This window comes from Rutidosis leptorrhynchoides, chromosome 4, assembly GCF_046630445.1.
Source record: "Rutidosis leptorrhynchoides isolate AG116_Rl617_1_P2 chromosome 4, CSIRO_AGI_Rlap_v1, whole genome shotgun sequence".
NCBI classification, from domain to species: domain Eukaryota; kingdom Viridiplantae; phylum Streptophyta; class Magnoliopsida; order Asterales; family Asteraceae; genus Rutidosis; species Rutidosis leptorrhynchoides.
In genome coordinates this window covers 452,106,391-452,122,611 of record NC_092336.1, presented here as the reverse complement: position 1 = coordinate 452,122,611, position 16,221 = coordinate 452,106,391, and the positions used below count along the sequence as shown (strand labels likewise).

Genomic DNA, 16,221 nt, shown 5'->3' with positions numbered 1-16,221 from the left:
CATGTGGGCGAAACACGGCTATCGCATCACTAATCACACAACATGGTCCTCACGACCCCACCATCGGTGTATCAAACAACCGATAGATCAAACAACACGGTCCTTACGACCCCACCATCGGTGTATCAAACAACCAATGGATCACACAACACACGAAGGCTGGCCGAAAACACACGCGCCTTAGTGAATCCGAACTACACGCGACTCACTACCTTCACCACAACAACAATCGGGAATGGCCGAACTACACGCGCCATAGTGAATCCGAACTACACGAGAGTCACTATCCCGGAGGAATGACCGAACTACACGAGTCATTTGTGAATCCGAACTACACGAGATTCACTTCCACAACATCGAGGTTGGCCGAACTACACGAGCCTTAGTAATCCGAAACCACACGAGATTACTACCTCAATAAGATGACCGAACTACACGAGTCACCATGAATCCGAACTACACGAGATTCATTCCAATAAGATGACCGAACTACACGCGTCATCGTGAATCCGAAACCACACGCGATTCACAACCATGATGAAGTCAGCGGACCCGAAGATCATGCTTCACCAATCTCAACACCGGATGAAGTCAGCGGACCCGAAGATCATGCTTCACCGATCTCAACACCACGATGAAGTCAGCGGACCCGAAGATCATGCTCCACCGATCAACCATACCATAATGAAGTCAGCGGACCCTAAAGATCATGCTTCATTAATCATCAACACCACGATGAAGTCAGCGGACCCGAAGATCATGCTCCACCGATCAACCATACCATAATGAAGTCAGCGGACCCTAAAGATCATGCTTCATTAATCATCAACACCACGATGAAGTCAGCGGACCCGAAGATCATGCTTCATCGATCACATACGCACTTTCGGCCTCAAACAACGAGTAATGCAACATCGCGCTCTGCTACACTATAGTGAACCCTAGCGGAACACTAACCATCCATAATCAAGCAAGAACCACCTATACCAAACATAGGTACCAAACAATAATTCTCCACAAGAGAACCCGACACACACCTCCCTTAACCGGAGGATCTCACCTTGCTCGTCAAACACGTCCATTATCTCTCAACGAGATTTACCACATTACCACCTCGGTGATGATTCAAATCCAAACCATAAGTACAATTTATCCGAAATTGTACTCTACCACAAATCGACCCAACCAGGTCTCGACAACATTTTCCGGATCTACCAATAGCATCATCCGAAATCTCACACTAAAACTTCCTCGTGCGGAAGTGTAACTCCCCCACTTAGAATTACGTTCCATAACCGCATCTCGTACACTCGTACAATGCTACCAAAGGTAGACTTTACCAATAATTGGGTTCGCACGACCCATTACCACATCTTGCTCCAACCTTGAGCACACGAAGGATTTTAACCAACCCTTAAACACTTTGAACGAAAAGTGTACCGCAACACAATCGGAGTCGAACACCACGCTAGTAGGTATACAAGAGGCACCTAATGTCGCGTCATAAAGACTCCATTACCAACACCCATCGAGATTTAAAACACTCGATCTCAAGGGTTCCAACCAACCGACGAACCTCATGATTCGTCACTTCCACATCAAAGCGAACACGCGCTTAACAATCAAACACCAAAACCATTTCCGTGGCTTGGTAGAAACGTTTCCCAAATACTAAGGAATGCTTGGTTACGCCAAGTCTTACGCCCTTCGCCCGTCAATCAAACATCAACACAGGGTACTTCCATTAGGAACGTCACCCGTAGCATAACATGCACAACAAAGGCACGCAGCTCAAACTCAAACGGCATTTAATAAATAATCAAAAGACCTATTTATTAAAATGAAACGTACCTTAACGTCTCCTCGCCGCACCCGTCCCCGCTAACTTGGGACATTCCGACTTACGATGTCCTTCCTTTTGGCAATTGAAGCACACCATACTACCACCCTTTGGTACCGAACATTCCCAAGACTTGTGACCCCTTACGCCACAATTGTAACATCTAGCCGCACTAGAATCCGATATACCCGTTCGCGTACCACCCGTGCTCACACTCGGACCCTTAGTCCTCTTACTCGGAGCACCATAAGAAACAACTCTTCTCTCACTTGAAGATTCACCCCTCTTCGATCGTGAATACGACTCGAAACCTCTAGCCAAGTCGAATAATTCCGAAAACGATTTCGCTTGACCCCGACTAATCTTACTTTTCAAGTCATCATTCAAGGTCCGATAGAAATCCCCCATCAACAAACGATCATTCCCCAAATACTCCGGACAAAAACGAGCCTTTGCCATAAAGGTCGTCTTAAGAGTACTCAAATCCATAGATCCTTGTCGCAAATTTCGCAACTCATTACGCAATTCCCACAAATCGGCCGAAGTCCGGAACTCCTCAAAGAATTCCTCCTTAAACTCGTCCCACGATAAGGCCATAAACGTCTCGCCACCGACAAGATCAATCTTACCATCCAACCAATCCCTTGCCCTACCACGCAACAAACTCGTAGCGAGTCTCGTCTTCCTCTCGGGAGGGCAATCAATAGTACGAAAACACCCTTCGACATCCGAAATCCAAGTTGTGCTTACCAGAGGATCCGGTTTTCCGTCGTACATCGGGGGTTTAGTCCTCATGAAGCTTTTAAGATAACGCTCCATTTCACTACTACTTTGAAGTTCGGAATACCTCCTTTCCATTCTTTCTTCTAACGCACCCATTTGCTCCGCAACGGCGGCCGCAACTCTAGTATTAAACTCCTCGTCATTCGTCTCGATCTCGTTTCGCGTCGCCATTCTAAAGAATGCAAAACGATTAGATCACGAACGTATAAGTAAACACGCACAACCCCGACCCATCTTGCTAAGCACTCGTCGTACATCACTTGTTAGACACGATTTGCACCCGTAATAAGGTTTGCAAGTTCTTATTACGCACACATGCCGCATCGACTCGTTAGTACAACGACCGTCTCGCTCGATGATATACACAAACACAACCAAAATTCTACGCGGTACAAACACACGCGAGAATTATTATCACAACACAACATCATATTAATAATATCCGCATTACTAATATAAACGTTAGTCAACCTATAGCCAAGGCACTAACCAACCCATTCCGACCCGTAATCCTACAAGTCCCGCAACAATTTAAGCGCACACAAAAGTCTAAGTCTAGGCACCTATCTCAAGTCACCTAAATCCCTTAGACCATGCTCTGATACCACTTGTAACAACCCAAACCGTAACCGACCAAACTCGACGAAATTTCAAACAAAAAAAAAAAATCTCTGGTGCAGTTCATTTGCGCGGCGCGCCATATAGGTCGCGCGGCGCGCCGAATCACCTGGACAGCCCGCTGTCCCCGGAAGTCAATTTAACGAAAATGTTTGACTAGTTCCCGACACATTTAGCCAAAACGCTTTTAACCGTACATTAATATATGTAAAACTAGCACATAACTAAGGTTTGAGCGAGTTTCACAAAGTGGGGCCCACACGTGCCCAAATTACCCTTTAAGTATAAAAGTACAATTTTAGACCATAAGACTCTTAATACAAGACAAAGCCGAGCATGGCGATTGGGGATACGCTACCCAATCCTAATAAATCCAAAAGCAAGCCTTCTACGCAAACTACGCAAGTCCTCTAATCCTCGCGCTTACCCGAGCCACCATCCGCATGCAATCTATAAAAAGAGTCAACAACGAGAGGGTAAGCTAACGCTTAGTGAATGATAATATACTACATACATATATATGTATAAAATGAATACGCCACACAAGCAAATACCGCATACCGTAGCATCCAAATATAAAGCAACTACACTAAGCATAACGTACAATCTCTAAGCATCAAGCTAAAGGTACAACAACAAATATGAGTCCACCAACGACAAAGTGAACATCTCCAAATAGCTACACCCGGAGGGTTAGCTACAACACAACAATACATTAATATATAACAATATAAATGAACAAGGTTAACACCTTAACCCAATACCGAGAACCAAATACCACAATGAAGATTGGCCGAACTACACGAGCCTTAGTAATCCGAAACCACACGAGATTACTATCTTCACAACATCGAGGTTGGCCGAACCACACGAGCCTTAGTAATCCGAAACCACACGAGATTACTACCTCAATAAGATGACCGAACTACACGAGTCACCATGAATCCGAACTACACGAGATTCATTTGATAAGATGACCGAAACCACACGCGTCATCGTGAATCCGAAACCACACGCGATTCACTTCTCCAACTCAAACCCACGGTCACGGGATTATATAATCCACCACATCGGGGCCACAACATCCAAATCACAATCACGTGTGATAATGTACACACGAACGTGTACTTCGCCAAAGATGGTCAACCAAAACGCACAACCGTGCCAATTGGACTTATACAAAAGTCCATCAAGTCCACCTACATGTGAAGTGAGCTCTATAGCCGAGAATCACTTCACCCGACCCGCACCCATCCTACACATACATATGTACATAGGATAATATCACTCACCTTGAAGTCTTGAAGAAAGCTTCCAAGTAATCCGCAACTCGCCAATGGAAAATACCTATTCCATTATCACAATTACAACAATACACTTAGAGTGGATTTACAAATCAACCCAATTCGTCACTAAGTTCAATTTCGACCCAAATGCACTTCCAAGCACAAACCGTGCCCAAACTAACCAATAGTCACTAACACAAGTGAGAATGGTCCTAATATGCCAATTAAACCCGAACACAAGTGTTAAACACGTGTCATACCCATTTTGACACTTAAACCCTAATTTTGACCCATAAAGGTCAAAATCTCATTCTTTGCAAGTTTTGACACCAAAACACATTTAACTCGGTTTAATACTTTAACTTAATCCATTTTAAGTTTATAAACTTCATTAAATCGCCAATTGGGTCATAATCACCACGAAACCCTAATTTGACCCAAAGTCAAAGTTAGTCAACCAAATACCCTAAATGGGTTTCAACACTTCCATAATCACTAACTTAAGTGATTAAACTCAAATTAAAGTTCTAAACATGGCCAATTAGTTCACCAAACCCAAAATCCACCAACAATTAACAACAACCCGATTACTAGCTTCACTAAACCCATTTCATCACATAAAAGGGTTTTACAACTAATTAACTCAAAACCCTAACTTGAATATCAAATTAGATAATTGAAATTCGGAGTTTGAGCTTACCAATACTATCACCGTGTAGCCGAGAACGAAAGGAACAACTTTAAAACCCGAGACTTTGCACGATTCGAGCTTCTTCCTCACCAAAACCTCCAATCTCTCTCTAAACTCTTACTCTCTCTCTAAAAATGGATGAAGATGATGAGTGGATGTGAATGGGATCCAAAACTGATCCAAACTAGCTCATAAGCCTCACAAATCCGGCCTCAAGTGAAATTACCCATTTGCCCTTCATTTAAGCCAATTAAAAACAAGGGATTCTGTCAGCAGCAAACGGCGCGGCGCGCCGAATCCCCGCGCGGCGCGCGACATAACTGATACAGATTCTTTTGCATTTTAACTCCCATAAATAGCCAACGAAACCCAATCTCGAATGTTATAAGTACACGAGTATGCAAGATAAATATTTGGGTCTTACAAATTATCATCATTAATCAACATAATCATCTTCATGATCATTCATTATTATCATCTCATGTTCACCATAATCATCATCCTCATTCTTCATAATTATTGTATCATCATCATTGTTTAATCTTGATTTCATTACACATAAAATCACAATTATAATCATCCAATTTGAAATTTGTGTTTTGGTCTAGCTAAGAAAACCGAATATATATGACCCAACAGTAAAACTACAAGCCCAATCATCAAATCAAAGTTTTACGGTCCTATAACTAGTTCACAACAGAATATTATGGCCCCATTAGTTAACAATTTATTGTGAGCAGGTGAAGATGTAAAAGCAATGAATATTATACCATTTTTAACTCAAGTGGGAATCACTTGTTTGCAAATGTCGGCCACTAATGTTAATATAATCCATATGCATTCATTTGTCTTGAAGCTTGACAAAATAATGCATTTTTAAATTCAATACATTATCTTTATCATGTATGAGTGGGTGTTGTGTTACACCGAACAACAACAGCAGTAAAAATCGTGTTTTAACAGCACTTTCGAGCAGTAGCAGCAATGATGAATCGAAGTATAAAGAGTAGCGGGTGAGGTTGTAGTTATGGTGATTGTTCTCAACGAAAGATGGTGGTTTATGTAATGGTTCACGGTTGCAAAATCAGAAAGTATCGAATAGCAGCAACAAAGAAATGAAAGGGTTGCAAGTTGATGATGTTGCTACGGTTGTGGTGTTCTTTGATTCTTAGACAGGAAAACATAATCATTAGAGTAATAGGTGGCTTTATGGTGAATGACGTTTATGGTGGTGAGTTGTTGTAACAAGAGACATAAATGGAAGAGATGGTGGTTAGAGGTGGCGGTTGATGAAAGTCCGAAGATGGGGTTTCCATGGTGGTGATGAGGGTGTGAGTTGTGGTTGTTGACCGGACGACATAAACAGCAGCCGGGCAAATGATGATGGTGGTGAACCGTGATGTAAGTGAAGGGTGGAGATGGTTTTCGAAACAAAAACAAAGGAGGTGGTTTGTTAATGCACAACTAAGTTGTCACCCCGTTTCAATAGTAATCAGAAAAAACAAGGTGGTGATATTAAGGTGGTGTTCATGAGTGATGGTGTTCCAACGGGTTTCGATAGTGAGGGTTGTGGTTCTTGGTTTGGGTTGACAAACGAAAGATGAAACAATCAACAAAAATAAAATGGTTCAATGGTAGTTCTAGGGTGGTGATGAAGGGGAGGTAGAGTGTGTTTGAGTTGGAAATCAATAACAGAAAAATTAACGAGATAGATAGATGGTTTATGAATTGCTCTCCTATATGAATATGTATAAGATATATATATATATAAAATATGCCATGTGGTTGTTAGTGAAAGAAAAAAGCAACACTATTTTTAATTTAATTCCCGTTAATGATTAGTCCCATTCTTATTATTCTTGTGCCGACAGTTTACACGGATAGTGTATTGTACTCCGTTGTTAATCAGTGGCGGATAATTGTTTTCAGAAAAATCCTATATTTTTAAATTAACTATATTTATTTATTTTGGTCATTATGGTATAAAATTCAATCATAATTTATTAAATAAAAATTACATTAATTATTCACTCCCAACCCCCAAGTAAAATATAAAAAGTTTTAAAATTTGACAAACAACTTCTAAATATATTATTAATAAGCCTAAAATTTATAAAACTCATTTTTGGATCACCGTTTATTTTAAAATCATATAAGTTTAAATTTAACTTGCTTAATATCAATCGAAACATCAAACGAGTATTACAATCATTAATATTTATTTTTAATATACATTATTTATATATATCTATGTTTTTAAATAATAATTATTATGATATGCTATTTTTATTTTATTTTACTTAAATAATAACAACATAAAATATTTCTAATTATATTTCTAATTATCATTTATATATACATACACACATATCTATTTACAATTAATTGTTCGTGAATCGTCGAGAGCAGTCGAAGGTCAATTGAATATATGAAACAGTTCAAACTTTTTGAGACTCAACTTTACAGACTTTGCTTATCGTGTCAGAACTATATAAAGAATTTAAGTTTAAATTTGGTCGGAAATTCCCGAGTCGTCACATAGTAGCTTAAATTTTTAGGACTTTTTAAAAAAAATAAAGTAACCTTAGGTCGTCTTTTTATTTATTGTAATTTTCTATTTTTAGGATTGTAATCGTATTTTTAATATTAATTTTAGTGTGTTTTATTAATTTAATTTGTTATTATAATTACAAAATAATAATATAAACTAATTAAACAAAATAAATTAAATGCAAGAAAAATGAAAAAGAAATAAAAAATACCCCAACACGCCACTCAGCACGCCACCCATTACCCAGTAGTCTGGCAGCACGCTCATCAAACACCACACCTCACTCAGCAACACGCCCATCATCCCCTTCAGGGATAAAGATGGTCTTATTAGAATAACCATCACTAGTAGTGGTTGGCGTTCTGAACAATAAGTTGTCAGATCTAAACGTCACTAATAACACACGTTGGAAACAATAATCGAATAACCTGTTAGGAATGAAAGTTATGATGCATGTTGCAGAAATTGAAGAAAATGTCTCTGATTTGTAAGAAAAGTTTAACTTGTATTTGTATAATTATAGCATCAAGTATTCATATACTCGAACTAAATTAGAAAATATACACTTCACAAATGCTACAACATCTGTATACATATATCGGCTTTGTTTGATGCTTCACCGGACATCTGTATCATCATAAGGTTACAAAACTGCATAATTTGATCTGCAAACAACAACAAAAAAATATCAGTTGGTTCATGAATGCCAACTTCCACTTTTAAAACTTTATTACACTCGTAATAAAACAAACAATGAAAAGTTAATCACCTTGTCTATTAAGCCTCATCTCCTTTGAAAGTTGAAGGATTTCATAGTAAACGCAAATGTCACCGCAAACAGTAAACAAAAACCAACGACTGCAGTGGCGGCAACACCTAAGAATTCATGTTTGTAACCAAATTGGTCGTTCAGAAATTGGCGTAACGGGACGGAAGTAGAACCATCTGCAAGTTTTACGGGTTCATTTACATCTCCATATTGTGACGTCAATAGTCCATATAAACTCCAGGCTACTGGATTCGCCCAATAGTACCATCTCCACCATATCGGAAGCCTCTATTTTTTACAACACAAAAATAAAATAAAATAAAAAACTATACAACTTATATGCTATCTGCACACAATGGCGGAAACTTGAACCCCGGGATATAGATGGGGCGGGTGTAAAAATTTAGTAAATTTTTCATAGTCAGCAGGGGTAAACAATAAAAAAAACCTTATTTTTTGGTAAATTTTTTTTTAGTGTTAAATTTTTTATTCCGTTAAATCCAGTAACGCTATGTTCCGCCCCTGTCTGTAGATTGTGTTCACAATTAAAAATAAAAATAAAAAATTGAACAATATTTTTTTATGTGATTTGTTATAGTGTTAAGTTGCGAAGAAAGGACACATAGGAGAGTTTACTTACCATTCGAGTGATCATAAATCCACTGAAAAGGTTCCACAACATATAAAACGGTGCGGCAACAATGGCGGCTATATTATGGTTGGGTGTAACCGCAATTGTCATCATTCCAAAAAAGGTGAAGTATAATAAGGTGAAATACATAAAGTATATGTACCAAAAGAGTTTCAATACGTTCCACTCAAATGCAGCCAAAAAGTAGAAGATAACGCTGTAAGCAAGCGACTGAATAAACACGTACGGAAACTCTATAGCAACCTGAAAAAAACATGTGAAAATATTTATTACATTATGTCATTATTGATTACAATAGTAAGAAAAATTGAGAATAAATTTAAGTACCTGTGCAAATGCGAACGGTAAAGCGGAATACATCCCTGCAGCCCTCTCTCGGTAAGAAACTGATCTTTCGACATACACGACTGGTTGAACGGAAGCTGCGTTTGTAATTCCGATAAATAAAACGGCAGCGTACATAGATCCCATTGCGTTATATATGTCCTGTTGTGTCTCCCTGTTTAATCATTTTTTTTAGATATTTGATTAATAGTCAAAAACTTTAATAGCCGATTTATATTAAAAACGAAAGTGACCTTTTAGCACCAAACTTCCAGCACATTGTCCCGAACATTAATGAAATGATGACGGTGTAGAAAAATCGTACAGCTGTATATTGCGGGTTCCGCCAGTACGACAGATTTTGTTTCCAAAGACATGCAACAAACTGGTTTAAAAATATCTGAGAATATTTGGTTGGGAATCTTAAAAACTTCGAATATCGATCTGGTTTGCTTAAGTTTTCAACTAGTTCTTGGTTTTGCCTGAAAAATTCAAAGCATAAAAACAATTAGTAATAATCTCTTATACTGTAATAAATAAATCTAATATAATATAGTGTTAGAGCAACGGTTAACGTACAAATATAGATCGGATTTGCGGTAAATATCGGCAAAATCAACGCCAAGACGGTTTTCTTCTGTTGATGAAGTAGCTTCAAGAATCCAAGCAGCAGGGTTATACCCTGGTCTTATTTTAGCAACTCCTTTTACACCCTATAAAGAATTTTATTTGAAGCAATAATATATTTATTATGTTAAAATGTTAATCTTACAAGTACACCATGACCAAAAGAATGTAGAATATAAAGAAGAGATGCTAACCTCAAAAAATTGGATAACTTTGTGGGACCCGGAGCCCAAAGGACCAGCATAAATGAGCTTCCCGCCACGTTTCATAAGTAAAAGCTACAAGATGAATCTGTTAGTCCACTTCCTCTTTGATACGCTATAAAAGTAGAGGTGGCAAAGTGGGCGGGTTGGTTGGGTAATGTGTAAAAACGTACATTTTCTATCATGGGTCGGGTTAGGTTGAATACATTAGTTTTTAAAAATTGTTGTACTTTTAATACAACGCTTTGCTTTAGAACTATACTATTGGAAATGGGAAATGGCCCGTTTGACCGATCAAAAGTAAATGGGTTGAAACTGCCACCTAAAAATGTTCTTATAAAAGATATACCTCATCAAACGATTCAAAAATATCAACGCTTGGCTGATGAATTGTGCAAACAATTGTCCGTCCAGTATTCACAATATTTCTGACCGTCCTCATAACAATGGCAGCAGCTCGAGCATCTAATCCCGAAGTCGGCTCATCCATAAACACAATCGAAGGATTCGCAACAAGTTCAACCGCAATCGTTAACCGTTTTCGTTGCTCCGTTGATAATCCGTTAACACCCGGTAAACCAACTAACGCACCCTTAAGTGAATTGAGTTCTACAAGTTCCATAACCTCGGCTACAAAGTCTCTTCGTGTTGTTGCATCGATATGAGACGGTAATCGAAGCCAAGCGGAAAACGTTAACGACTCGTGAACGGTTAAACACGGGGAGTGAACGTCGTTTTGCTCGCAGTAACCGGATATTCGTGCAAAAGTTTCTTGGTTTTTAGGGTACCCGGAAACATATATATGTCCCGAAATATGTCCACCTGTTTTTCGACCTGCTAAAACATCCATAAGTGTAGTTTTACCAGCACCACTGACCCCGACCAATGCGGTTAGGACACCTGGCCTGAACGCTCCGGTTACATCGACCAACAATTGCAGCTTTTCATTTAACAAACCTCGTTTCTTTAATTCCTAAACAGAGATATAACGATAAATACAAGGAAATATAACCTTTTAAAAAAAATCATTGAACAATATATGTATATGCTAAATTGCAAATATACCCCTGGGATGTCGACGTAATAACTAATGTTGCGGAAAGACATAGCGAGAGGCTGAAATGGAAGAACCATTCCTCTTTGGGGTTGGTCTTCGGTACCTATAGTGTATACAAAAGTTTAGTTTGACTAGTCAACTTCGATCGAGGAACATTATATTCATTTTTATATAATTTACACCACGAACCAGTAAATGAAGGTGAGTGTAAGTAATCTTTCAGCTCGATAATAGCTGATAAAATCCCGTGTTTTTTCTTCTGCAACTTGGTAGCCTCGCGAGGTATGACCACTTGATGGTTTCCAAGAGCTGTATATTGAAAACGTAAAATACGAAAGTAGATTTTTGAAAAATCATGTTGAAAAATAACTGATATTGATGTAAAAATGATAGCTTGAAAACTTACGATTAAGATATGTAAGGAATAATGTGAAGAGAACGTTAAATAGAATCGTGTAACCGAGCAAAGCACCAACTCCTATCCAGTACCAATAATCCTCTGGAAATAAGCCTCGAACTTTCAGTAGCATCGTCCCTAATGGTATGTAGGTATTGTTCGCAGCTGCCTGCACTTCATACATATTAATTTTAATCCCATTTACATAATTATGCATAATTAATAAATAACAAAATATAAAAATATAAAAAGAATAATACTTGCCTTATCCCATGTATTCCCCAAAAATTCATTGACCGAAATTGCGTTTTGAGCATACATTAAAGGAGAAAACCAGTAACCCCATATCCACCAAGAAGGGATGCTATCTACATTAGAAGTGTTCTACAATTTATTTAATTTCGGCATATATTTAACAAGCCAAAAAATGGTAATTATTGTAATATTGAGATGGACCGAAGTTTATGTAATACCTCGAGAAAGTATGAACCCTCCAAGTGCCATGACAACCAGCATTGCAAACGATCCAAACGTGTTGGCAACGATCATATTTCTGCCTAATGATCCCATCACACGAAAAAGACCGATTGACATCTGGTGCAACGAGACGTACAACAAGAACTGTTTCAAGAATCTGCAGGGATCGAAATAAAGTAACAATATAAAGATTAGGAATAGGATATTACAGTCTTGCAGAATACGGAAAATAGGTCAAAATCGTTCAAAGTCAAACTTGGTCAACATCTGAGTACTCCCGAATTGTCGAGTACTCCCTAAAAAGTCCCGACCAAGTACCCATGAGTAGCGATTTTTGCAACCTTGGGCTAATAGTATAATGATAAATTATAAAATGAAAAGATGTACCTAGAAAGTTGTGGATCAAAGCCAACGAGATAATATGTCACGGCAACCCATATACCGGATTCTATAATTGATGACGGGATACTTAAAAGCCACGAAGGAAGGGTGTAAACCCAACATGGATAAAAGTGCAAATCTCGATGCTTATAAATTACGGGAAGTTTAGCTATCAACATCGGGACCTCCATAAAACCGTTAAACAAAATCATAACTATTGCAAAGTAAAGAGCACCGAGATAAACTCCACCGTCCGCAAGTGAATTATGATGCATTGTTGAGCGAAAGAATACACTCGTCATTACTAAAACTACCAACATAAGCTACAAAACAAGAAAACAAGTTAATTGCTTAGTTTCAAAATGAGAAAGGGAAAACGATAATAGGACAAGAGTATAATGAGTATATATAATATATATGTATATACCTGAAATAATCTGAAGATGTAAACAAATGAATCACGTTTTAAAAGTAGCAGCTGCCACGAGAAACTAATTTTGAGTAGCTCGATTCTTTTAACGCCATACGTACTTGTCGATAGAGCTGCGGGATGATTATGATGTCTGTTAAACGGAATGGCGAGTTCTCGTGATAATGAATTACCGAGGAAATTTGATTGAAATGCTTCTACAAACTGTTCAACTGGAACATATTTGTAATGCTCTTCAAGTGACCAATATTGTTCTTGATCTTTTACTGATGTGACCTGTGTGCAAATATTTAAAGTTACGAAAAAGGTTATGGCTAGATTGTAATGTGTAAAGGCAGAGATTTTGACCCATTTTCTGATGAACAGGTCAATTGGGTTATATGTTACATCTAATGGATCAATAAAATAGTTTTGCTAAGTAAAGATACATAGATCATTTTATTTAAAACAAAGAAAAAAAAAAATATTATAATTGACAAACTAATTATTATAAAGAGAACATTAACAATTGTGGACAAAAAGTGTCACATGTCAATTCATCACGGCCTGACCCGTTTCCACCTGCAAAAATTACCCATTTTTACCCATTATAAGATAGTGATTTTGAGAAAATTAAGTGATATACATACTTCTTGCAGAAAATCGGCTACATTTTTCCTTTTCGGGCAATGAAAACCCATAGAAGCAAAAAACGGCACAGCAGCGTTACGAGGTCCTTGATAAACAATTTGACCTTCGCATAGTAAAATCAGGTCATCAAACAACTCAAATGTTTCCGGGTCGGGTTGCAGCAAAGAGATGACGGTTGTTTCATCAAACGCACGAGTTACATGTTTAAGATATTTAATGATTTGATAAGTAGTTGAACTATCAAGCCCAGTTGATATTTCATCCATAAAACGAACCCGTGATGGCCCCACTAACAATTCTCCCGAAGTCAACCGCTTCATTTGACCGCCAGATATCCCTTTACGCATTTCGTCTCCTACTAGTGTTCCCGCACATATATCCAATCCTAAAATCTTTGTACACATGTCAGAACTACATAACACTCTTAAACGCAACGACGACAAAATAATGAAGGCATAGAAAGTGTACCTTCATAAGGTATTCTACCACAAGACTCGTCTTATTCTGTCCAAGCACTACTGTCTAAAGTGTATATATAAACACTATTATACAAATTTAAGAAGATAATTAAAATAAAGAAAGAAGGTAAAAGAAAGTACCTTTATAAATATATCAAGATCTTCATCTGGTCGAATTCCAGCGTTCTTTTCTCTTCTCAAAAGTTCCATAATCATATCTGAATCGAGTTTTCAAATTACCATATCATCATATTTAATATATCTTGAACACTTAAAAATAGATAATAAGCACCTTGAGTATACCTTTCTTATGACCAAAACCTTGACAATATTCTGCAAATTGAAGAGTTTCTCTCACTGTCATTTCAGCCATATGACAATCTTTCTGACTGACGTATACAGAAGTTCGTTGAGGCATAAATTCGTTTAGTTCATGTCCATTATATGTGATTCTTCCAGACAACTTCAAGAAACACAATATATTAATATTTCAGTCAAAATATGATATAATGTTAACTTTTTCATTATGACAAAAAAATTTTTTTTAAAAAATAACGAATTCTAGATACCTTTAGATCATGTCCAAGGCGTCCAGCAAGAGCCAAAAGCAGTGTCGTTTTACCAGAGCTTGGGGGACCCAAAAGGAGAGTTAACCTACAACGTAAGATCACCTTAACAATAACTAATTGTGTAAAAAATGAAAGTATATTATTTAAAATAACACTTTACCTTGAAGGTCTAATAATACCACTGATATTATTTAGTATACTCATTTTCTTTTTTCGCCCCGGATAAATCCTTAATTTCCTCAAGATATCCTTTAAGAGGTGTCACGGCGTTAATATGTCAGAATGCCATAACTGATAAACAAGATAATTAATCTAAAATAAAAAAAATAAAAACAACTTTATTCCTTCAGAAACATACCTCAGTCATGTTAAGTACAGAATTTGGTAAGGTGGGTAATGCTCTGTTTCCGACATGCGCGAATGCATCTATCTTCATGTTTTCAAATCGAATCTCGACTTTTGGAAATTTCAGATCAACACTAGAAAAACATGTCTTGTGAGTCTTTATTCTAAGCAACTAGTTGGCATTATTGAGAATTTATCTAATTATCTTCTCCAATTTGTGTATATTTTGGAGTTTTGGATAATATACTCATCTTGAAAACATTGCAGCTTCAAGTTGCAGTAATCGGTTTCTAGTGTTCGGGTAGCGTACTTAAACTTACAAATAGCTAGTACTCAACTAATTAACCGATTTTCAGCTGCAACATAACTTACTAACAAATGGTAGCGTATATTTACTAATAATCAATTTATTAATCAGAATAAAAAAAGCTTTATGTGCCTAAAATTTTGGCCTAAACAGAATGACATTTAAACTTTATATCATGATTACTTCTAATTGAAGTATTATATAGTACAGTACTAGTAAACTATTAATCCTAAACAAAATAACAATATGATAATTGTCTGAGTGGTCACTGAGTTGCCCAATGAACCACACCACCCGGGTTCAATTCCTGGCTATGCCAAATTGTTCAAAAAGGGAGTGTGACTAGAGGGTGCGCATAATGCGCAATTCACCCGGTACCAGGTCTCGCGCTCGGGGGCTTGATTACCCGAGGTTTTACCCTCTATGGGGAGCCAATGTGCTCGTTCATAGGAGGGTTTCGTCCCAAATTATTTGATAACAATAAAATGCTTACTTTTCGAATCGTTGTCGAATCCTATCAAAAAACAGCTCAGGATTCGAATTAACCGTATTAACCAACTTATCCAACACAACCTGTTTTTCTTCATCATCAAGTTTACTTATATCAACAAGACCAAATTCACCTTCAAAGTTCCTAAAAACTGAAGTTCGAGCCCTAACATAAGTAGGTGAACGCTGCAATGCAGCCAGTTGTAACGCTTCTTCATCGTTATCTTGTGTACTAACAAACAAGTTTCCAAGTGAATCCCACATTGTAGTAGAGAATTGATTGAGCAAACCATATTGAGATGGTTGAGAATTGTGAGGGATTTATGGAAATGGATTT

At 37.6% G+C, this 16,221-nt stretch overlaps 1 protein-coding gene and 1 long non-coding RNA gene across 2 annotated transcripts; both read right to left on the bottom strand.

Moving 5' to 3' along the window:
* Nucleotides 1-3,649: 3,649 nt before the first annotated feature.
* On the bottom strand, nt 3,650-5,401 carry LOC139840147 (uncharacterized). Its single transcript, XR_011757250.1, has 3 exons — nt 5,228-5,401; nt 4,534-4,588; nt 3,650-3,691 (listed from the first exon to the last, which is right to left on the bottom strand). It is a non-coding gene; the product is annotated as an uncharacterized lncRNA (long non-coding RNA).
* A 2,854-nt stretch (nt 5,402-8,255) lies between these two features.
* Nucleotides 8,256-16,221, bottom strand: LOC139839453 (ABC transporter G family member 32-like). Its single transcript, XM_071829515.1, has 23 exons — nt 15,889-16,221; nt 15,102-15,222; nt 14,904-14,992; nt 14,744-14,828; nt 14,478-14,637; nt 14,316-14,392; nt 14,185-14,238; nt 13,716-14,108; nt 13,084-13,362; nt 12,663-12,979; nt 12,272-12,432; nt 12,059-12,166; nt 11,808-11,963; nt 11,591-11,710; nt 11,410-11,504; nt 10,694-11,317; nt 10,336-10,419; nt 10,094-10,227; nt 9,769-9,996; nt 9,518-9,689; nt 9,179-9,433; nt 8,539-8,826; nt 8,256-8,434 (listed from the first exon to the last, which is right to left on the bottom strand). Exons 1-22 carry the CDS (start codon nt 16,146-16,148, stop codon nt 8,554-8,556), a joined length of 4,245 nt encoding a protein of 1,414 aa, XP_071685616.1. The 5' UTR covers nt 16,149-16,221; the 3' UTR covers nt 8,256-8,434; nt 8,539-8,553.